A 23,871-nucleotide genomic window follows, 5' to 3' on the forward strand; every position below is an offset into this window, starting at 1 on the left:
TTATTAAGGAGCCTTTAGCTGGGCACTTAGAAAAACTCAAGGTAGTCAGAAATAGTCAGCTTGACTTTGTGAAAGGGAAATCATTTTTCACCAATTTATTGGAGTTCTTCGAAGAAGTAACATGCACTGTTGATAAAGGGGAGCTCTTTGACATACTGTACTTGGATTTCCAGAAGGCATTTGACAAGGTGTCACATAAAAGGTTATTGTGCAAAGTAGAAGCTTATGGTGTAGTGGGTAACATATTAGCATGGATAGAGATTGGCTGGCTGGCAGAAAACAGAAAGTATGCAGAAAGGGGTACTTTTCTGATTGACAGGATGTGATGAGTGGAGTCCCACAGAGGTCTGTGCTGGGGCCTCAACTTTTTACAATTTATATCAATGACTTAGATGAGGGGAGTGATGACATGGTAGCTAAATTTGCAGATGACACAAAGATTGGTAGGAAAGTATGTTGTAAAGAGGACATAAGGAGGTTGCAGACCGGTAAAGATAGGTTGAGTGAATGGGCACAAATTTGGCAGATGGAGTATAATGTGGGAAAATGCGAAGTTGTTCACCTTGGCAGGAAGAATAAAAAAAACAGAGTATTACTTAAATGGAGAACGACTGCAAAATTCCAAGGTGCAAAGGGATCTAGGTGTTTTAGTGCATGGATCACAAAAAGTTAGTATGCAGGTATAGCAGGTAATAAAGGAAGCTAAAACAAGAAATGCTGGAATCACTCAGCAGGTCTGGCAGCATCTGTGGAAAGAGAAGCAGAGTTAACGTTTCGGGTCAGTGACCCTTCTTCCGAAGAAGGGTCACTGACCCGAAATGTTAACTCTGCTTCTCTTTCCACAGATGCTGCCAGACCTGCTGAGTGATTCCAGCATTTCTTGTTTTTGTTTCAGATTTCCAGCATCCGCAGTATTTTGCTTTAATAAAGGAAGCTAATGAAATGCTATCCTTTATTACGAGAGGAATTGAAAATAAAAGTAAGGATGTTATGCTTCAGTTATACAGGGCATTGGTGAGACCACATCTCGAATACGGTGTGCAGTTTTGGTCTCCTTATTTAAGGAAGGATGGTAAATATGTTGGAGGCAGTTCTGAGGAGGTTTACTAGATTGATACCTGGAATGAGCAGGTTGTCTTATGAGGAAAGGTTGGACAGACTGGGCTTGTTTTCACTGGAATTTAGAAGAATGAGGGGAGACTTGGTTAAAGTTTATAAGATGCTGAATGGTCTTGACAAGGTGGATGTGGAAAGGATGTTTCCTCTTATGTGTGAGTCCAGAACAAGGAGGCACTGTTTTCAAATTAGCGTTCGCTCTTTTAGGACAGAGATGAGGAAAAATGTTTTCCCTCAGTGGGTTCTGAGACTTTGGAACTCTCTGCCTCAGAAGGTGGTGGAGGCGGGTTCATTGAATATTTTTAAGGCGGAGGTAGATAGATTCTTGTTAGGCAAGGGAACAAAAGGTTATCAGGAGTAGCTGGGGGTGTGGAATTTGAGTTACAAACAGATCAGCCATGATCTTATCGAATGGCGGAGCAGGCTCAAGGGGCCGAATAGCCTACTTCTGCTCCTAATTCGTATGTTTGTATGTAAAGTACTTTTCAATTCATCTGCCATCTCCTTATTTTCTATTATTAAATCCCCAGACTCACTTTCTATCGGACCAATGCTCACTTTGTTAATTCCTTTCTTTTTTAAATATCTTTGAAATCTCTTACTATCTGTTTTTATATTTCTGGCTGGCTTTTTCTTGTACTCTTATTTTTCACTCCTTATTAAACTTTAGTCATTCTTTGCTGTTTTTTTTATATTATTCCAATCTTCTGACCTACCCATCTTAGCGCAATTATATGCTTTTTTCTTTAATTTTGATATTATCTTTAACCTTTTTAGTTAACCACGGATAGTGGGCCCTCCCCTTGGAATTTTTCTTCCTCAACGGACTGTATCTATTGTGTGTATTCTACAATAGGGGAAGCCACCTATTCTATCATGGACCTCATTCATCCAGGCTTTGGGGACCACATTGAAGTGGAAGTGGAGCAGAGTGGAAGGGAGTTCCAGGCACCAGCAGCAGCACTGCAGTAATCTGGAGGGTCAGCATCAGCCTCCAGACAGTGGAAAATGGTGCAGAAGGGAAAGCCAGCAGCTTCCTCCGCGCAGAAGGAGCTACCCTCCAGCGAGGGTCTATCAGTCGAGACTCAACTACATACAAATGTCAGAGAGGCAGTGCCAATGAAGACTCCGCCTTTCCAGGGAGCCCGTCACTGCCCTATGTACTATAATACAGGATGGGCTGTGCCCCAGGGGACTTGGTGGAAATCCAATGCCAATGGCACTGAAGGTCACTGTGCCACTGAATGTCCGTGTCTCTGGATCATTCCTGGGATCCATTGGGGACATGTGTGGGATCTCACAGCAGCCCATCGGCTCATCAAGGAGGGCTGGTGACTACGTGTGCTTCCGCACAGATCCCAACTATCAGGCTGAGAGGGTCATCGTATTTGGAGCCAGCATTGGACTCCCCCAGGTGCAGGGTGTCACTGACTACACGCATGTGGCCATCAAGGCTCCTGCACACAAGACAGTGGTTTTCATCAACAGGAAGGGCTTCCACTCCCTCAATGTACAACTTATCTGCGACTACCGAAAACAGATCCTGCAGGTCCTTGCACGCTTCCTGGGAAGCTGCCACAATGCCTACAATTTGAGGCAGTTCCAGGTGCCGGAGCTCTTCTGGCTTCCCACATGTCTTCAGGGATGGATCTTTGGAGACAAGAGCTACCCACTGAGGACATGGCTATTGACGCCTGTGAGGAACCTACGCACAGATGCAGAGGAGAGGTACAGCATCTGCCATGGGTCCACGCAAGTGTCCATACAGCAGGCCATTGGTCTACTCAAGATGAGTTTTAGGTGCAAAAATCAGTCCAGTGGAGCCCTTCAGTATGCCCTGGCGAGTGTGTCGCACATCGTGGTGGTCAGCTGTGCACTGCACAACATGTCGCTACAGAGGGGAGAAGTGTTGAACAATGAAGAATGTGAGGAGCATGCTGCCTCCTCAGACGATGAGGATGTGGATGAGGAAGCTGGCCAAGCATCGCCAGATGAAGGACCCATGCACAATAGGAAAGACACAATGAGATGAGTGCAAGAGAGGCTCGTGATGCCCTTCTACATTCATGTTTCCGTTGATCCATACTGCCAGTTGTAGATTGACCAATAAAGACTGACCTTCAGCAGCCCTATTGTCGCCTTCCTTCAGGAAGCATTTGCCCAGCACCCAGGGGCACAGAGCTCAGCTGACAAGGATCATACTTGAGCCCTTGCAGCATGATCCCTCGCCTCAAACCCCTTGACAGAGGCAGGGTTACATTTTTTTAAAATTCTTTGTGGGATGTGAGTGTCGCTGGCTAGGCCAGCATTTATTGCCCATTCTTAATTGCCCTTGAACTGAGAGGCTTGCTAGGCCACTTCGGAGGGCATTTTTTAATGGTCAACCACATTACTGTGGGTCTGGAGTCACGTGTAGGCCAGACCAGGTAAGGACAGCAGATTTCCTTCCTAAAGGACATTAGTGAACCAGATGGGTTTTCACAACAATCGACAATGGTTTCATGGTCACCATTAGACTAGCTTTTTTCTTAATTCCCATATTAACTCAAGTCAAATTTCACCATCTGCCATGGTGGGATTTGAACATATGTCCCCAGAGCAGTAGCCTGGGTCTCTGAGTTACTAGTCCAGTGACATTACTACTATGCACCACCTCACCTCACTTTCGCTGCCTGGATGAGGTTGTTGAGCTGCTTGCAGCACCAGAGTGAGATACTTGGAGTGAACCCATGCTGCTCACCTGCTCCGTTATCTGCAGCCAGGCTTGCTTTGTCAAGTACCCAGGAAGAGAATCTCCTGCCTTTTCCTGGCAGCCTTTAAGAGAACCCGGGGGGAAGCTTCACTAAAGCGTGGGGCCACCTGAGGTCTTCCTTCTGCCTTCGCTCTGCAGCCTGTGTCGCCTGAAGAAACCCTTGCAGTTATAGATCATACATTGAATGTAGGTCTGGCATCCCTTTAAATATGGCGCCAGCACCTGCCGCAGCGTCAGCTGATGTCAGCATCTCCACCTCCGCCCCCGCTGCTGTCAATTTCATTCAACTGCCCCCGCACCTCATTAAGATTAATTGGCTGGCTGCCACTAATTGCATGCGGCCGGTCACTAATGGCCCTGATGAAAGCCGCTTCTGGATAAAATCCAGTCCAGTTACCAGTTTTTTGACAACAAATAAGATGAGGTTGAAATCACACTGTGTGTGTATTAGTATAATAATGGACACCTTACAATTTCCATATGAAATTATTTTGCCCATTATTTTGACAAAGTATTTTTTTTAAACTGTTGCTTTGTAAACTAATCAATGAATTAACAGAAATTATTGACTTTTGATAATCAGGAATTAGTGTGGTTACGGACAGGTGAGGAGGGGGTCTTGAGCTCCCCTCCCACCCTTCCTCTTATTTGACCGCAACAGGGTTTATTCCTTTTTAAAAACAGTGGTTGAATTTACCACCTCAGTGAGTGTTTTAGCTTTTTCCTTTAATGTGATTGCAAAAGAACCAATCGGACAGGTTTTCTTGAGTTTAAACAATAAAGAGGTAAGTTTATTTACTTAACACATTGGCGCAGTGGTTAGCACCGCAGCCTCACAGCTGCAGCGACCCGGGTTCAGTTCTGGGTACTGCCTGTGTGGAGTTTGCAAGTTCTCCCTGTGTCTGCGTGGGTTTCCTCCGGGTGCTCCGGTTTCCTCCCACAAGCCAAAGACTTGCAGGTTGATAGGTAAATTGGCCATTATAAATTGCCCCTAGTATAGGTAGGTGGTAGGGAAATATAGGGGACAGGTGGGGATGTGGTAGGAATATGGAATTAGTGTAGGATTAGTATAAATGGGTGGTTGATGGTCGGCACAGACTCAGTGGGCCGAAGGGCCTGTTTCAGTGCTGTATCTCTAAAACTAAAACACTAACCAGATTTTAAAATAGGATACACATTCACGCACACATTCACACGAGAATCACACACACACAAATAGATTACAGAGGGAAGCAGATTTGGTGGTTGGATTAAAATCCAGAATAAATGGAATTTAAATACAGTTTGTAAATCCAATAGTCCTCGGCTGAAGCTGTATTCTTGAAGTCCTCGCTGGTCAAAGTGCACTTTGGTCGGCTTGCTTTGCTCAGAGTTTTCTTGAAGGCAGAATTGGTAGTTGATTCTCTTTCCCTGGTCACTGGCTGTAGCAGTCTGTAGGCTTGGAGGGTCCCCCTGTTGCAAATGATTCTTTTCTTGATATTTTCTGGTATTGGGGGTGTGGGGTGTTGCGGGAGAGAGAGAGGGGAGCAGCCGCCTTCTTTGCTGCTGTACACACAGTTAGTGCCTGTTTGCTGTCTGTGTCACAAACTTCTAGTTTCTTCAGAGATGAACAGGCGGTCACATGGTTCTATAAATCCCCTTTGTTTTGAATGAGGTCCAAAGTCTAAAACCTAAAACTTCTGTCAGGTGGCGTTGTCAGCGTTTACACTCCTGGAGGGAGGTCTCCATTTATGAATGCCTCCAGATGGTTTGGTATGTCCTGCTAACGAGGGTGATCTGGCTAATCTACTCAATTAGCCAAAGCATTGTTCTGGCTGGGCTTCTTGTTAGACTTTTTGTCTCCAGTTCAATCTCCTGGTATTTCAAATGTAAATTGCAGTGGCCATCTTGGCTGCCCAGTTTTTTAAAAGTTAACTTGTAGGATTTTTTCCATTAAGAGTCTAAGGTAAATTTGCAACTGATTAAATTAATATTTCCCATTTGGTATATTGGTTTTCCTGACTGTTTTTTTTTTGTGGAAATGGGAGCACAGAACATTTAGCAGCTGTTTAGTTTTGTATTACAGTGGTCAGCCTTCTCAATAAACATGTTTGTAAAGTGGAAGTGAACAGGATGTAGATTCTTCTCAAAGTGTTCGATTTGTTGCCCTCCCTTTTCAATTTTTGATGATCCAAAGCTGAAGTCTAGCAATCATCTGAAATATAATGGAGAGAAAATACCAACTGGATGTAGATAAAAGGAATCCCATAAAAATTTAATCAATAACCACACTTTTTAGGTCTGGAATGACGTTTGCATTGCATTATGAAGGTGTTTTTTGGTTGAGGCTGTGAGCCATTAGAATCTGAAAGGATTCCGGTCATGAAAAGCAACACCAATGTTTTATTCAGACTGTATTTTGAATGCAGTTTCCAGTTTTAAAGGAGGAGGGGTAAAAAAAAAACATTGTTTTTACATTAGATTTTAGTGAATGAGGACTCTGAAGAAGAGGGGAGTTGAGGATTAAGAAGCTAACTTGTCTTTTATGCATGATTCAGTGAAAGTTAATGGAAGTCTGGGTATTTTAGAGTGATGTGAATATTTTCAATTCAAAAGTATATTTACTAAAATGTTGGGTTCAGTTCAATCTAATGCTTTTTTTAACCAATTTCATTCAGGTACAGATATATCTGCTACCAAATTTTGTGCAGTATAAATGAGCATTTAACTGAAGGTTGGCAATGATTTCATCAATTCAGTGCTGCACTTTGCTTTAGCCTTCATATTTACACTTCAACTGTAAAATCACTGCTGTTTTTATTATTTAAGTGCTTTGAACCCTTTAAAGATTGTGAATGGTTTTAAAATAAATACTACCTTTTGCTTTATTGAAAGTGGTTGTTAACTGGTATTGTTCAGTTTTGTATTATTTAGCTTTTCTCCTTTTTAAAATGTATTTGCTCTCTGGTGTTCAGGATTCTATTTGCCATTAGTATCTACAAACTGCAAAGCTGTAAGTGGAAAATGAACGGAGCACATTTACAGAATGTCAGCAAAATCACATTGTTGCATTTTTAAAAATACCTCTACTGTTCTAGATTTATTTATGTATCTCTCTATAAATACTCATGTTATTCAAATTCTTGCATATTTGTGCTCTTGTCCTGTGTTGTGATTTTGAGCTTTTTATGTCAGCATTTTTATTGAAGCTGCCTATGTAAGCATTTACATTGGCAATCTTTAATGTAAACAGTTGCCTGTCACACTGTAGCTGCAGGTTTCCCACCACTAGTAATGCTGTGCACTGATCCATTCCTATCTGACCTCTCAGCCTCAAGCTTCATTCCTGTCCCTGCGAGCCCCTTGATTTGCCTGCATTCTGACTCTTTCTAATTCTGATCTTCTCTAACCTGACTGCAGGACCCACTCTCTGGCCCAGCCACACTTTTTAAAATATATATATATATTAAAAGATCCTATGTCCCTCCTGAGACCAACTCCACATCCCAAGATATTAAATAATTATTTTTCTGCTCTATAGATACAATCTGAAGTCCAGACCCCACTCCATAAAGTAATATGAAAAATAAATCTCTGGTCCCACTCTGCAGGCTCCACTGTCCAATCCAACTCTACCCCCAAAAAATATTGGCAATTTTACCCACGGCGGACGGGAGCCATCCACCGACCGAAAAGTCGGTGGCAATCCTGCCTCTGCCAGGCCTGGGAACACAGACCGCACTTGCAGTTCCCAGGCCCTTAATAGGTCTGAGGCAGGACTTCCAACTCATTGAGGCAGGAAGTCCCGCCTAAAGGAGCTGCCAGCTAATCTGCGGGACAGCAACTCTCTGTCCCAGCAGCACCACCGGGAGTGGTGGCCACTGCTGGGACTGCAACCCATCTGAAGACAGAAGATGTTGGGGAACCCCGGAGAACTGGTAAGTTTTTGAGGCCTCGCCAGGGGCAATCGGTCGGGCCCCGGTGAGGCAAGGGTGCTGGATTGGGGGGATGAGGGGCGTTTTGGACATTGAGGGTGGTTGGGGCATCGGGGCAGCCCTCCGTCGAGCACAGGGTGCCTGATCAGGAGGGCAACCCCCTCCCCCCACCCAGGCCGTCAGAAGGCCGCATACTTTTAACAGGTGGCTTTTCTCAGTCCTGGGCCTCTGGCCAAGGGTAAGATCTCCGTGGCGGCAGGTGGAGGCCCTTAAGTGGCCGTTAACTGATCATTTAAGGGCCTTGACTGGCCTGGGGCAGCCGGGCCATTTTTCGCTGCTGCCACCCTGCGTAAAATGGTGGCAGAGGGGGGAGTGCGTCGGGAAGGGTCTCCCAACCCTCCTGCTTCATTTTATGTGCCCCCGCCACCCGCCACCATCGCCTTCTTTGGAGAGGGGGCGTAAAATTCCGGCCATTCGTTTTACAAATTCCCTGTCCTGACTATCAGGCGCCTGTTCCAAAAATAACTGTATTGAAAAATCAAATCTAAATCACTTAGTCAAATTCTAAAATAGAAAACTGCTGATCCAGGTCTTATAGAAAGTGAGTCTGAGGAATTAATAATGGATAATAAGGAGATGGCAGTTGAATTGAACAGATACTTTGCATCGGTCTTCACTATAGAGGATACAAGTAACATCCCAGTATTAGCTGTAAGTCAGGAAATGGAAGGGAGGGAGAAACTCAAGAAAATTACAATCACCAGGTAAGTGGTACTGAACAAATTGTTGGAGCTACGGGCTGACAAGTCCCCGGGTCCTGATGGACTTCATCCTAGGGAGTTAAAAGAAGCTAATGAGATAGTTGATGCATTAGTTTTAATTTTCCAAAATTCCCTAGATTCGGGGAAGGTTCCAATAGCGAATGTAACTCCTTTACTCAAAAAGGGAGGAAGACAGAAAGCAGGAAACTACAAGCCAGTTAGCTCAACATCTGTCAGAGGGAAGATGTTCGAAGCTTTTATTAAAGATATTGCAGCAGGGCATTTAGAAAGATTCAAGGTAATCAGGCAGAATCAACATGGTTTTGTGAAAGGGAAATCATGTTTAACCAATTTATTGGCATTCTTTGAGGAAGTAAAATATGCTGTGGATAAGGGGGAACTGGTGAATGTATTGTACTTAGATTTCTAGAAGGCATTTGATAAGGTGCCACATCAAAGATTATTGCAGAATATAAAAGCTCATGGTATAGGGGGTAACATATTGGCATGGATAGAAGATTGGCGAGCAGACAGCAAACAGGAGAGTAGGCATAAATGGGTCATTTTCTGGTTGGCAAGATGTAACGTGGTGTACTAGTAAGGCAAATGAATTGAGGGCATTAATTAACACATGGGGTTATGATATTATTGCTATCACAGAGACATGGTTGAGGGAGGGGCAGGACTGGCAGCTCAATATTCCAGGGTATAGATTCTTCAGGCATGACAGGGGAGGGGATAAAAGAGGAGGTGGTATTGCACTGTTGATCAAGGAGTCAATTACTGCAGTAAGGAGGGATGATATCTTCGAAGGTTCCTCAAATGAGGCCATTTGGGTAGAACTTAAAAACAAAAAGGGGGCAATCATTTGGTTGGGAGTGTACTACAGGCCTCCAAACAGTCAGGAAGAGATAGAGGAGCAGATATGTAGGCAAATCTCAGAGGTGTAAAAATAGTAGGGTAATAATAGTAGGGGATTTCAACTTCCCCAATATCAACTGGAATAGTCTTAGTGCAAAAGGCTTAAAGGGGGCAGAATTCTTAAAATGTATACAGGAGAGCTTTTTGAGCCAATACGTAGAAAGTCCTACAAGAGAAAGGGCAGCACTGGACCTAATCCTAGGGAATGAAGCCGGACAAGTGGTAGAAGTGTCAGTGGGGGAGCATTTCGGGGATAGTAACCATAACTCTTTAAGATTTAAGGTAGTTATGGAAAAGCACAGAGACGGACTGGAAATAAAGGTACTGAATTGGGGGAAGGCCGATTTCAATATGATACAACAGGATCTGGCCAAAGTGGAGTGGGAGCAGCTACTTGTAGGAAAGTCTACATCAGACCAGTGGGAGTCATTCAAAGAGGAAATAGTGAGAGTTCAGAGCCAACATGTACCCATTAAGGTGAAGGGTAGGGCCAACAAGTCCAGGGAACCCTGGATGTCAATGGATATAGAGAATTGCATCAGGAAAAAAAAGGAGGCTAATGGCAGATTCGGAGCGCTGAAAACAGTGGAGGTACTAGAGGAGTATAGAAAGTGTAGGGGGGTACTTAAAAAAAGTAATTAGGAGAGCGAAAAGGGGACATGAAAAAACACTGGTGGGCAAGATAAAGGAAATTCCCAAGGCATTTTATAAGTATATTAAGGGCAAGAGGATAACTAGGGAAAGAGTAGGGCCCATTAGGGACCAAAGTGGCAATCTGTATGTGGAGCCGGAGGACATAGGTGTGGTTTTAAATGATTTCTTTTCATCTGTGTTCACTATGGAGAAGGACGAAGTCGGTGTAGAGATCAGGGAAGGGGATTGTGATATACTTGAACATATTAGTATTGAAAGGGAGGAACTATTAGCTGTTTTAGCAGACTTAAAAGTGGATAAATCCCCAGGCCCAGATGAGATGTATCCCAGGCTGTTATGTGAGGCAAGGGAGGAGATAGCAGGGGCTCTGACACAAATTTTCAAACCCTCTCTTGCCACAGGATAGGTACTAGAGGCCTGGAAGACAGTGAATGTGGTACCATTATTCAAGAAGGGTAGCAGGGATAAACCAGGTAATTACAGGCCGGTGAGTCTAACATCAGTGGTTGGGAAACTATTGGAAACAATTCTGAGGGACAGGATTAATGTCCACTTAGAGAGGCAGGGATTAATCGGGGATAGTCAGCATGGCTTTATAGGGGGAGATCGTGTCTAACCAACTTGATTGAATTTTTCGAGGAGGTGACTAAATGTGTAGATGAGGGTAAAACAGTTGATGTAGTCTTCATGGACTTCAGTGAGGATTTTGATCAGGTCCCGCATGGGAGATTGGTTAAGAAGGTAAGAGCCCATGGGATCGAGGGCAATTTGGCAAATTGGATTCAAAATTGGCTTAGTGGCAGGAGGCAGAGGGTGATGGTCGAGGGTTGTTTCTGAGAGTGGAAGCCTGTGACCAGTGGTGTACCGCAGGGATTAGTGCTGGGACCCCTGCTGGTAGTGTACATTCATGATTTAGATGTGAATATAGGAGGTATGATCAGTAATTTCCTGGATGACACGAAGATTGGTGGTGTTGTAAATAGTGAGGAGGAAAGCCTTAGATTACAGGACGATATAGATGGGCTGCTAAGATGGGCAGAGCAGTGGCAAATGGAATTTAATCCTGAAAAGTGTGAGGTGATGCATTTTGAGAGGACTAACAAGACAAGGGAATATACAATGGATGGCAGGACCCTAGGAAGTACAGAAGGTCAGAGAGACTTTGGTGTACTTGTCCATATATCACTGAAGACAGTAGCACAGGTAGATAAGGTGGTTAGGAAGTCATATGGGATACTTGCCTTGATTAGCCAATGCATAGAATATAAGAGCAGGGAGGTTATGATGAAGCTGTATAAAATGCTGGTTAGGCCACAGCTGGAGTACTGTGTACAGTTCTGGTCACCACACTATAGGAAGGATATGATTGCACTGGAGAGGGTGCAGAGGAGATTCACCAGGATGTTGCCTGGGCTGGAGCATTTCAGCTATGAAGAGAGACTGAAAAGGCTCGGGTTGTTTTCCTTGGAGCAGAGAAGGTTGAGGTATACAAAATTATGAGGGGCATTGATAGGTTAGATGGGAAGAATCTTTTTCCCTTAGCGGAGGGGGCAAGAACCAGAGGGCACAGATTTAGAGTAAGGGGTAGGAGGTTGAGAGGGGATTTGAGAAAAAAAATTTTCACCCAGAGGGTGGTTGGAATCTGGAACGCACTACCTGAAGAGGTGGTAGAGGCAGGAACCCTCAACATTTAATAAGTATTTAGATGAGCACTTGAAACGCCATAGCATACAAGGCTACGGGCCAAGTTCTGGAAAATGGGATTAGAATAGGTAGGTGCTTGATGGCCAGCACAGACACGATGGGCCAAAGGGCCTGTTTCTGTGTTGTATGACTCTATGACTTGATTGAAATACATAAGATTCTGAGGGGTCTTGACAGGGTGGATGTGGAAAGGGTGTTTCCTCTTGTGGGAGAATCTAGAACTAGGCGTCAGTGTTTAAATATAAGGGGTCACCCATATAAGACAGAGATGAGGAGGAATTCTTTATCACAGAGTTTTTGGAACTCTCTTCCTCAAAAGACGGTGGAAGCAGAGTCTTTAAATATTTTTAAGGCAGAGATAGATAGATAGATTCTTGATAAGCAAGGCGGTGAAAGGTTATCAGGGGTTGGTGGGAATGTGGAGTAATCAGTTCAGCCATGAACTTATTGAATGGCGGAGCAGGCTCGCTGGGCTGAGTGACCTACTCCTGCTCCTAATTCATATGTTCATATGTCCTTTGGACCTACTGTTCACACGAAAGCTACTAATTGTACAAAAGATTAGCCATCAAACCACAAAAGTCACACGAGCAAAATGCATGTTATATTTTCACCTACTTGGAATAAATATTGTCAATATAACAGCACAAATCACTGATGAACAGACAGGGAACTTGTCAATGTAGCAGTATCTTTAAAAAAAATTCATGGAGAGACACAAAGTAGGTCAGTCCTATCCTGGTAATTTCTGCTGATATCAAAAGCCTCTCCCAAAGAGGAGAGCTGGGATTTTCTACAGATGCCTGTCAATAGACACGCTTTCCCTGGCATGACACACCTAATCTTTAAAGCAATGTATCCTGGCACTGACAACATGAGAGATGCCAAGGCACTTCTGCTCGTCCTGTTGAAAACATTTTGGTCAGATACAGCCCTGGTGGATGATCCATTTCTGAATGTCCTGCTTTAAAGTCAATAAGGAAAAAGCTGATCTTTTTAGTTTTCCAGTGTGACTCACGTTAGCAGATTCACAGATTTAAAAATATAATGTTTTGAGATTTCAGTCCTGGCTCCTGGCACAGGAGTGCAGATTGGATTTTTTGGATGTTGAAGTTTTCTCAGACAGTTTGCTGTTCTCCTGATTTTCTAACCCTCTCTTTTTCTCAACAGACTATTGGGTGCATTATCTTCCATTTCAGATACTTGGGTCTCTTTTGCTTCTGAGTTTGGCTCCGCCAAGAGAACAGGGCTTTTCAAAATTTCCCCTGTAATTTTTCCCACTTTTTTGTCATCTTGACTTTAAATCCTTGAATCAAAATGATCAGGAATGTAAAGTTGAGGTATTAGAGTGGTTGCAGTTTATTTCTTGCAAGGGTTTGAACCAAGCAAACTGCCAGAAAGCACATTGGTTTTGCCACCATGAGACTAGCAATGGTAGGAGCTCTGTGTTTACAATATTTGGAATAGATGAACCCAAAGTGGATTTCTTTCTTGTTTTCTTGATTTAATTCATTATAAAGTCATAAACTCTAGTTAAATCATCCAGTTTTCTTCAGGTTTTTGACTTCCATTTGAGATCACAATGAGATATTAGAGTGCAGCAAAACTACGATGTATAATCAGGAATAGAACTAATAGCTTTAGTTTTAGCCACGCTATCTCGCAATGCTAATATTCAGCCTGTTAACTTTTTAACTTCTGAGATATTTGGACCTCATTCAGTGACTAATGCTCATCAAGAACTTTTGTGTCATTGATAAATTACTCACACACAAATGTATTAATTAACCACAACTGGATCTTTACCAGTGTATCCCATAAATTAGCTAAGAGCAGGGATACATGTACCTGATCTAAGTATCAAGCAGATTATTAGATCTAAATTTCAGAAACATTTAGACTATTCAACTTTTAGATTACATTGTAGTAAAGGATTTCAGTATTGGTGTGTTAAGGGTGTTCTTCTCCAGGGTGCCTTAGATTGCTTTGTTACTAGACTGTAATATAATAATTACTAAATATACTCATAATATCAAGTGGCAGAGCATCATTTAGGCATTTGCTGTATGAACAGAACATCTAATTTGAATGGTTTGGAATCTTTGTTCTATCTTATTGCCTAGTTTTAAAGTAAATCTAATATCAAAGTCTCATATCTTCTAAGACGATCTAAAACTCAGTCCCCTCCATGTCCTATCCAATGCTAAGTCCTACTTGCCCATCACCCAAATCCTCATTGACCTACACTGAATCTCTGTTCCCGAATATACTTCAATTTGATGTAATAAAAGCAAAATACTGCAGATACTGGAAATCCAAAAGAAAAACAAAAGGTGCTGGAAATACTGAGCAGGTCTGGCAGCATCTGTGGAGAGAGAAGCAGAGTTAACGTTTCAGGTCTGTGACCTTTCTTGCTATAGAGGGAGTGTAGCGAAGGTTTACCAGACTGATTCCTGGGATGGCAGGACTGACGTATGAGGAGAGATTGAGTCGGTTAGGATTATATTCACTGGAGTTCAGAAGAGTGAGGGGGGATCTCATAGAAACATATAAAACTCTGACAGGACTTGACAGGGTAGATGCAGGAAGGATGTTCCCGATGGTGGGGGAGTCCAGAACCAGGGGTCATAGTCTAAGGATACGGGGTAAACCTTTCAGGACTGAGATGAGGAGAAATTTCTTCACCCAGAGAGTGGTCAGCCTGTGGAACTTGCCACCACAGAAAGCAGTTGAGGCCAAAACATTGTATGTTTTCAAGAAGGAGTTAGATTTAGCTCTTGGGGCGAAAGGATATGGGGGGAAAGCGGGAACGGGTCACTGAGTTGGATGATCAGCCATGATCATAATGAATGGTGGAGCAGGCTCGAAGGGCCGAATGGCCTACTCCTGCTCCTATTTTCTATGTTTCTATGTAACACTCAAGAAGCTCGACACCATCCAGAACAAAGCAGCTCACTTGATTGGCACCCGATCCACAAACATTCACTCCCTCCACCACCGATGCACAGTGGCAGCAGTGTGTACCATAGCAATGCACCAAGGCTCCTTCGACAGCACCTTCCAAACCCGCAACCTCCACCACCTAGAATGACAAGGGCAGCAGATGGATGGGAACACCACCACCTGCAAGTTCGCTTCCAAGTCACACACCATCCTGACATGGAAATATATCGCCGTTCCTTCACTGTTGCTGTGTCAAAAACCTGGAACTCCCTCCCTAACAGCACTGTTAGTGTACCTACATGACATGGACTACAGTAATTCAAGAAGGCAGCTCATTACCCCCATCTCGAGTGCAATTAGGGATGGGCAACAACTGCTGGCTTTGCCAGTGATGCTCACACCCCATAAACAAATAAAAAAAAAAGAACAACCCCAGCTTCTGCAGTCTCTCCACATAACTCACGTCCCTCATCTCTAAAACAATTCAAGTAAATCTCTTCTGCTTCCCCTCCGAAGCCTAGGGTGTGTCCCCCAGAATCAAATAGAGTGCTCCATCTGAGGCCTAACCATTGTTTTGTAAAGGCTTACCATAATTTTCTTTCTTTTTTACTCTATTTCCTCTATTAATAAAGCCAAGGATCCCATATGCTTTACCCAACCTTCGCAACTTGTCCTTGGTGTCTTCCATGTGTCTCAGTAACCAGAATTGGACACACTACTCAAAGTTTGGTCTGACCACGGCAGAATACAGTTTAAGCATGTATTGGCTACATAGACAACATTCTGTTTGAGTCTTTGCTTGCTGCTCCAGAATGCTTTGACATGTTGAGTGTTATGTTTACTAGAATCTTGAGGTCCCTTTCAAATTTCTCTCAATTTTGTCAACACTATCAATGGCATAGTTATAATACTGGGCGGCACAGTGGTTGGCACCGCAGCCTCACAGCTCCAGCGACCCAGGTTCAGTTCTGGGTACTGCCTGTGCAGAGTTTGCAAGTTCTCCCTGTGACCACGTGGGTTTCCGCCGGGTGCTCCGGTTTTCTCCCACATCCAAAGACTTGCAGGTAATAGGTAAATTGGCCATTGTAAATTGCCCCTAGTGTAGGTAGGTGGTAGGAGAATGATGGGGATGTGGTAGGGAATATGGGATTAATGTAGGATTAGTATAAAATGGGTGGTTGTTGGTCAGCACAGACACGATGAGCCGAAGGGCCTGTTTCATTGCTGTATCTCTAAATAAACACCTGTTTTCTCATCCTATGCTTTGTATTTGTTGCTTGTGATGGTGAATTTTATCTGTCCACTTTTATGGACAGCTGGACATCTTTCTAGCTTGTGTAGAAATTACTTCTTAGAAAAGGTCAGTATTTCTGGGTAGTCAGGACCAGAGTGATCTGCTGGACTACTTTCAATCACCTAGATGAGTCAGGGAGGAACTTCCTAGATATTTTTCCGAAATTGGAGCCAGCTTTTTAATCTGGTTTTCTTCATCAGGAGATCATATGGTTTTGGGTGGGTGGAGAGTGTCTGTATTGTGCTACACATGGGGTAGGATCTTATGCTCTCCCCTGCAACAGATTTGGAGCTGGGGAGAGCATAAAATTGGGTGGGATGGTGGAGCGGGGGGAACCGCCATCATCCCACCTCCGCTGAAATTTAGACCAGGGTGGACTGGCCTGTGAACGGCCTTCCTGCCCTGCTGCCAATTGAGGCCCTTAACTGAGTAATTAAACCCCAATGAAGGGTCTTTTCCTGCCGTAGCCAAAATTACCCATGTGGCAGGCGACCCTATCGCCACACGGGAAGCACGGTAGGAAAATGTGTGTGGGCTGCTTCCCGGCTCCGGGGGCTTGGTGGTGGGGGGGGGCCTGAATGAGGGACCCAGCATCAGCAAGGTTGTCCTTGCTGCCAACCCTCACTCCCCCCTCCCTCACAACCCCCACCTCGCAAGATCCCTCCCGCCTTGACCTACCTTAAGCCTGGCTCCAGCACCTCCGCAGTGGCGCAGCAGCTGCTGGCCTCTGATTGGTTGGCAGCTTTGTAAGGCCGGGACTTCCAACGATGGGGTCCTAAATACTATGCAAGGCTGTCCGCTGTCCAGTTAAGTGTCTGATTGTCACTAAATCCGGCGGGCCTTTCGTAGACGAGGGGCCGTGGGGATCTCAGTGTTGGTTTCCACCATTTTTGAGAACCCTGCTGTGAGCATAAAACCCTATCCCTATAGTGGGGGACAGGCTGCATGGAGCAGAGGGTCTTTACCTGTCTCTTGTTGGTTATATACACTTTGTTGAACTTTGTTTAAAACAGTGAAAATGCTGAAACTTCACTAAAGAGTTTAGACTCAGAGGCTGGAATTTTATGCCCCGCTGGAGTGGGGCTAGTGGCAGGGAGGCGTAAAATTGAGTGGGAGGTGGGGGGTGTCGTTCCCATCACCTTCCTGCTTCTGCTGCAATTTTACGAGCAGCAGAGGAGATGACAAATGGCCCGCCCACCCAAGGCCAATTAAGGCCCTTAAGTGGCCAATTAATTGCCACTTAAGGGCCTCTTCCTGCCTCCGCTGGTATATAAAGTAAAACCTGGTGGCTTCCTTGCGGGCTGGGAGGGGGTTCCGTCCTGATCGGGAACCCTGCGCCCCATGGAGGGCCCCCGATGGCACAAGCCATCTCTGCTGGAGCACCCCCCCCCCTACCCCTCGACTGATATGCCCCTCCCCCATTGCTGGGGCCCAGCCGATTGTCCCCGGTGAGATTCTACACACTTACCTCAATTCCAGGGCTGATGTGATTTATGACTTTACCCCTTATAGGGACTAAACCAAATCAGGAGTACATCCCTATGAATCTCCTTTAATTAAGTTCAAACCAGACAAATTCTCGCTTATTTGTGTCCAAAGAATTGTAGTAGCTTTCCCTCAAAGAAAGAAAACCAACAGAGAATATTACCATCTTTCAGATAGCCTATTTTTAATATTATAGCTAAGTCATAAATATCCCAGATATTATAAGGGTCTGGGAAACTCTCTTCAATACGTATCTCTCCACTTAAACAGACACAGAGAGGGGGTTCTTGTAGTTGTATACAGAATGCTACATGAGACGATTTATTAACTTTTATATATTCATTAAAGAATTTAACATGCAATAAACTTCTTAAGTGTTTAAGTATTTCACAATATCAAATACTACTGAGAGATGGAACACACATTCTTATTTCTAATAGAGAATCCAAAAGTTTAACCTTGCTAATGTGACAGCAAAATTATCCCAGAATATCCATTAAAATATCAAGTAAACTTTTACCTTAAATCCTCCAATTAAGGCATGGGATGGGAAGTGTTGTTTGAGGATACAATACCCTTAAATTTTGCTTTCAAAACCTCTCATTTTTGTACTATTTCTAAGGTGTCATCTGGCTTCCAGCATTTATATGAATTCCTGTGTTCCTTTTAAAATCCATATCTTTAATTACCATTTCCACTTAATGTTTTACTGGAAACCCCTTGCTTTCTGAAGTTGTAAGCCTTTATCTGGTCAAAATGTTTATAATTGTGTTTACTTGACTTCTTGTTCCTGTTGAGTCCATTTTCTATAATTGCCTTTTTAATGGTGCCTTAAAGCAACTTCCGGAGCCGATTTGTCTGCATCAACAACCCCATAAACTAATTAAGTTTATTGCTACCTCTTACTGAGGTCACACAGGATATTTCAATGTGTGTGTTTATCTTCCAATTCCCTGGCAACAGAAATTCTCCTCTAACAGGGATCTTGAAATATTTAACTCTACCTTCTTAAAGGGGAATTTCAGTGAGGTCTGAAAACTGACCATTTATTCAATCTTTACTTCTAAAAGGCATAATATACTAACTATTTCAAAATTCTACTTAATTAAGCCTATTAGACCTGTTTTCCCTCACAGGCTGCCTCCATTGCTGCTGCTCTTGCTGGATGCAGTCCCAGCAGTGGCCACCACTCTCAGTGGAGCTGCTGAGACTGAAGTGCTGCTGGCCTGCTGATTGGCTGGCAGCTTTTGGAGGCGGGATTCTAGCCCCAGAGGGGCAGAAGTCCCACCTAAGGCCAATTAAGGGCCTGGGACACAAAAAATCTCTGCATGGCTTCCGCGCCCAACGGAGGCGGGCTCGCCCCTGTCTATTTGGCCAGTGGGCAGGGCCGCTGTCCCGACGTAAAATTCCGGCCAGAATTTTTGCCTGCATGGGTGGGGAAATTTCCCGGAGCTGCTTATGCTCGAGCTGTATTACTTTGCCAGATGGCAAAGGGAATTCATTTTCCTCATGTAAGTGGGTATTTAACATGACATATCTGGTGAAAGAATGCTGGCAAAGCAGGAGCAGCTTCAAGGATTTTCCTGGCTATAGGCTCATCATCTCAGCTTTGATCTTCCATATCATCTTTTCCCATCTTTGATCCATTCAAGTATCTGATGGGACCAATCATCAGCTGTATAGTGCAAGTGCCTTGCTATAATCTCAACTCCTGGATTCCTCTATTAGTAAAGTTGATGTGCATATGGATTGCTGAGTATTTGTCTGTAGTGACTGAGGAATGGTGCAGAGACAGCATTTTAAATTGATGCAGCAGTATTTTACTGCAAACATATTAACCCGGTTGTCATAGCTACACTGTAGAGAAGTGTTGCATAATGACGAGTCCATTGATGCATGAGAGTGTGAAACATTAATATCTATAGAGAGAAAGATCTGTTGCATTTTCTTCATAGGCTTAGCATTGGTCATTCTCTATTCAAACTGTTTGTAAAAATTTAGAAACCATCAAATGCACATTTTACTCAATATTAAGGGCAGGATTTTGTGCTGCCCTTGGAGGTGGGCACAGAGGTGGGGGCGCAAACAAAATGACTGGGTGCTGTTCCTTCCGGCCCGTCACTGGGATCCCTGACATCGGAATAAAATTTGGTCCTAATTTTCAGGGGACATTTTCTTCACTATAGTTAATGCTTTGTAGCAGAAATGTCAAATGTTAGGAAATGAATTTTGTCATCCTTTTCCCAGTTCCTTCCCCAGTACTCCATGTTTGAATCTTTGTAATCAGGCTGCCACCACTGTCACAGCATCAAAAACAACCCAAACCAAAATCATATGGCATTCTGTGTGTCCATGATCCATAATCATTCCTCACCCTCCTCAAATTCTCCACAGTCTTGACTCGGTCAATCACTCGGTCTTCCTACAATGCCTCTCTGCCATTGTCCAGTGGAACCACCCTCTCTTAGTTCTACTCTCACTTATTTGATAGTAGCCAGAACATGTCCAGCAATGGCTTCTCCAATGCCCAGTCTTTGATGAGTCAGAATTTCCTCCAGTTAAATAGGGGCAAGATTGAAGCCATTGTCTTCAGTCCCAACAACAAATTCTGTACCCTAGCCACCATCTTGATCCCTCACCTCGGCCATTTTCACAATCTGAACCAGACTGTTCACAATGCCTGTCTACTGGTATTTTCATGTTTGTGCTTTTGGCTAAGGTTGTTCATTATTCTGTCAGTAACACTCTCTCTGCACTAATGCTTTGTCTTTCATCACACCATTACCACACTCTCTTTGCCTTTGCTCCATGACCTCCTTGACAGTTAATCTCTCCAGCCCTCTGTCCTATCACACACTTTCCATTTTGTTCTCTACCCCCACCCCTGCTTCACTTGTTTAAAACCTATTACATTTCTAACCTTTGCCAGTTCTGATGAAAGGTCACTGACCTGAAATGTTAACTCTGCTTCTCTCTCTACAGATGCTGCCAGACCTGCTGAGTATTTCCATCACTTTCTGTTTTTATTTCAGATTTCCAGCATCCCCAGTATTTTGCTTTTGTTCACAATGTTTACCTTCTATTCGACCATGTGTTTAGCATGCCATCCCATAATCTGTCTATCACCGAGACCATCTGCTTCCATTCCATAGCTTCACCCGCTTCCATCCCTACCCAACTAAAAACCCCTTGGATGTAGAGCATGGCTACCTGACCCGAACCCGACGGGACCCGATGACATGTTTGGGTTGGGTTGGGTCAGGTCACTCTTCGGGGTCCGGCATTCGGGCTCGGGTCGGGTCGGGTCAGACACATTCTATCACCACCTCCGGTATGTGGTTCCAATGTTAATGTACTTTTTAAACAACCTTTCAAGTCCATTTACAGTTTTTGTTGCTTATTTGCATAATCTTAAAAAGTGAAAAACGGAAGCTAGGTTAACTGAACATTCTGTGCTCGGGTCAGGCGCGGGAACAATTGAAGGGACTCGGGTCGGATGTGGTTCTGTCGGGCTCAGGTCAGGTTTCATTTGCAGACCCAAGCAGACCTTTACTTGGATGTCTTAGTCACTTCCTAACTTGACTACAACAACAACTTGCATTTCTATAGCACTTTTAACATAGTAAAATGTCCCAAGGCATCTCACAGAATGTTATCGAACAAAATTTGACACTGAACCACATACGTTGATTTGGGGCAGATGACCAAAATCTTAGTCAAAGAGCCAGGTTTAAGGAGCATCTTAAAATAGGAAAAAGCAGCAGAGAGGCGGAGAGGTTTGGGGCAGGAATTCTAGAATTTACGGCCTCGTCACAGCATGTCCATCAGCGATGAAAGGATTTAAAATCGGGGATGCACAAGAAGCCAGAATTGAAGGAGTGCAGATACCTTGGAGCATTGTGGGGTTGGAGGAGTTTACAGAGATAGGGAGGGGGAGGCCATGGAGCCATTTGAAAACAAAGATGAGAATTTTAAAATGAAGGCCTTGCTTCACCAGAGCCAATGTAGGTCAGCGAACACAGGAGTTCTGGGTGAATGGGACTTGGTGCGAGATGGGATATAGGAAGCAGAGTTTTGGATGAGCTTAAGTTTTTGGAGAGTGAAGATGGGAGGCCGTCCAGGAAAGCGTTGGAATAGTCAAGTCCAGAAGTAACAAAGGCAAAGATTACAAAGGCGATTTCAATGATCTCCAGCTGGCCTCCCATCCTTCACCCTCCATAAACTTCGGCTTTTCCAAAATGTCACCACCCAATTCTGTTCCAGAGCAAGTCCTGCTCATCAATCCCCCCTAACCCCAATGGCCTACAGTGGCTCCTAGAAATTTAACATTTCGATCCTTGTGTTGAAACCCCTTCTTAGCCTCATCCCTTCCTGTCTCTGTAACCTCCTGCAGCCCTATAACCGACCCCATTTAGAACTTTCCATTCCTCTGTGCATCCCTCCCTTCCCTCACCCCAACATTGATGATACTTTCATCTGTCTAGGCCTCATGTTTGGAATTCTTTCCTAAAATCTGTCCTGTCTCCCTCTCTCCCTTTAAAGTCCTCCTTAAAATTGCCCTCCTTGACCAAGCTTTTGGGAACCTCTCTTTATAGAAGAGATAGAACATAGAAAAATAAGAGCAGGAGTAGGCCATTCAGCCCTTCGAGCCTGCACCGCCATTCAATACGATCGGTACCCTGTTCCCGTTTTCTCCCCATATCCCTTGATCCCTTGATCCCTTGATCCCTTTAGCCCTAAGAACTATATCTAACTCTTTCTTGAATATATTTAATGATTTGACCTCAACTGCTTTCCGTGGTAGAGAATTCCACAGGTTCATCACTCTCTGGGTGAAGAAAATCCCTGCTCATCTCAGTCCTAAATGGCTTACCCCTTATCCTTAGACTGTGACCCCTGGTCCTGGACTCCCCCACCACTGGGAACATCCTACCTGCATCAAGTCTGTCCAGTCCTGTTAGAATTTTGTAGGTTTCTATGAGATCCCCTCTCACTCTCCTAAATCCCAGCAAATACAAGCCTAATCGACCCAATCTCTCTTTATACGTCAGTCCTGCCATCCCAAGAATCAGTCTGGTGAACCTTCACTGCACTCCCTCCATAGCAAGAACATCCTTCCTCAGATAAGGAGACCAAAACTGCACACAATACTCCACATGTGGTCTCACCAAGGCCTTGTATAATTGCAACAAGACATCCTTGCTCCTGTACTCAAATTCTCTCGCTATGAAGGCCAACATACCATTTGCCTTGTTAACTGCCTGCTGCACCTGCATGCTTACTTTCAGCGACTTGTGCACACGGACATCCAGGTCTCGTTGCACCTCCCCCTTTCCCAATCTATCGCTGTTCAGATAATAATCTGCCTTCCTGTTTTTGCTACCAAAGTGGATAACCTCACATTTATCCACATTATACTGCATCTGCCATGTATTTGCCCACTCACTCAACTTGTCCAAATCACACTGGAGCTTCTCTGCATTCTCCTCACAGCTCCCACTCCCACCCAGCTTTGTGTCATCTGCAAACTTGGATATATTACATTTAATTCTCTCATCAATATCATTAATATATATTGTGAATAGCTGGGGTCCTAGCATTGATCCCTGCGGTATCCCACCAGTCATTGCCTGCCACTTGGAAAAAGACCCGTTTATTCCTAGTCTTTGTTTCCTGTCTGCCAACCAGTTCCCTATCCATGTCAATACCTTACCCCCAATCCCATGTGCTTTAATTTTGCATGCTAATCTCGTATGTGGGACCTTATCGAGAGCCTTCTGAAAGTCCAAATACACCACATCCACTGGTCCTCCCTTATCTATTCTACTAGTTACAGCCTCAAAAAAATCCAGTAGATTTGTCAAGCATGATTTGTCAAGCCTTACTGATTAGAAATAATATGGTGAGGGAGGATATAATGAGGGGAAAGCATCCAGTGAAGACCTTATTGGTGGAATTGAGGAACAGAAAAGGATCTAAAACTGTAATAGGTGTTGTGTATAGTTTCCCTGGTAGCAGTTCTGAGGTGTTAGATTGTATACATTTTTTGAAAAGAGGTGACTAAGGTAGTGGACAGGGGAATGTCTATGGATGTTATTTATATGGACTTCCAGAAGGCATTTGATAAAGTACCACATAAGAGACTGTTAACTAAGGTAGAAGCCCATGGAGTTGAGGGCAAATTATTGACATGGTTAGGAAGTTGTTGAGCGGTAGGCGACAGAGAGTTGGGATAATGGGTAAGTACTCTGATTGGCAGGATGTGACTAGTGGTGTCCCGCAGGGATCTGTGTTGGGGCCTCAATTATTCACATTATTCATTAACGA

General features: G+C 44.0%; 1 protein-coding gene across 1 annotated transcript; it reads left to right on the plus strand.

Moving 5' to 3' along the window:
* Positions 1-2,332: 2,332 nt before the first annotated feature.
* Positions 2,333-3,148, plus strand: LOC137384957 (putative nuclease HARBI1). Its single transcript, XM_068059669.1, has one exon. The coding sequence runs from the start codon at positions 2,333-2,335 to the stop codon at positions 3,146-3,148; it is 816 nt and encodes a 271-aa protein (XP_067915770.1).
* Positions 3,149-23,871: the final 20,723 nt, after the last annotated feature.

The sequence above is a fragment of the Heterodontus francisci genome, chromosome 27 (genome assembly GCF_036365525.1).
Source record: "Heterodontus francisci isolate sHetFra1 chromosome 27, sHetFra1.hap1, whole genome shotgun sequence".
NCBI lineage: Eukaryota > Metazoa > Chordata > Chondrichthyes > Heterodontiformes > Heterodontidae > Heterodontus > Heterodontus francisci.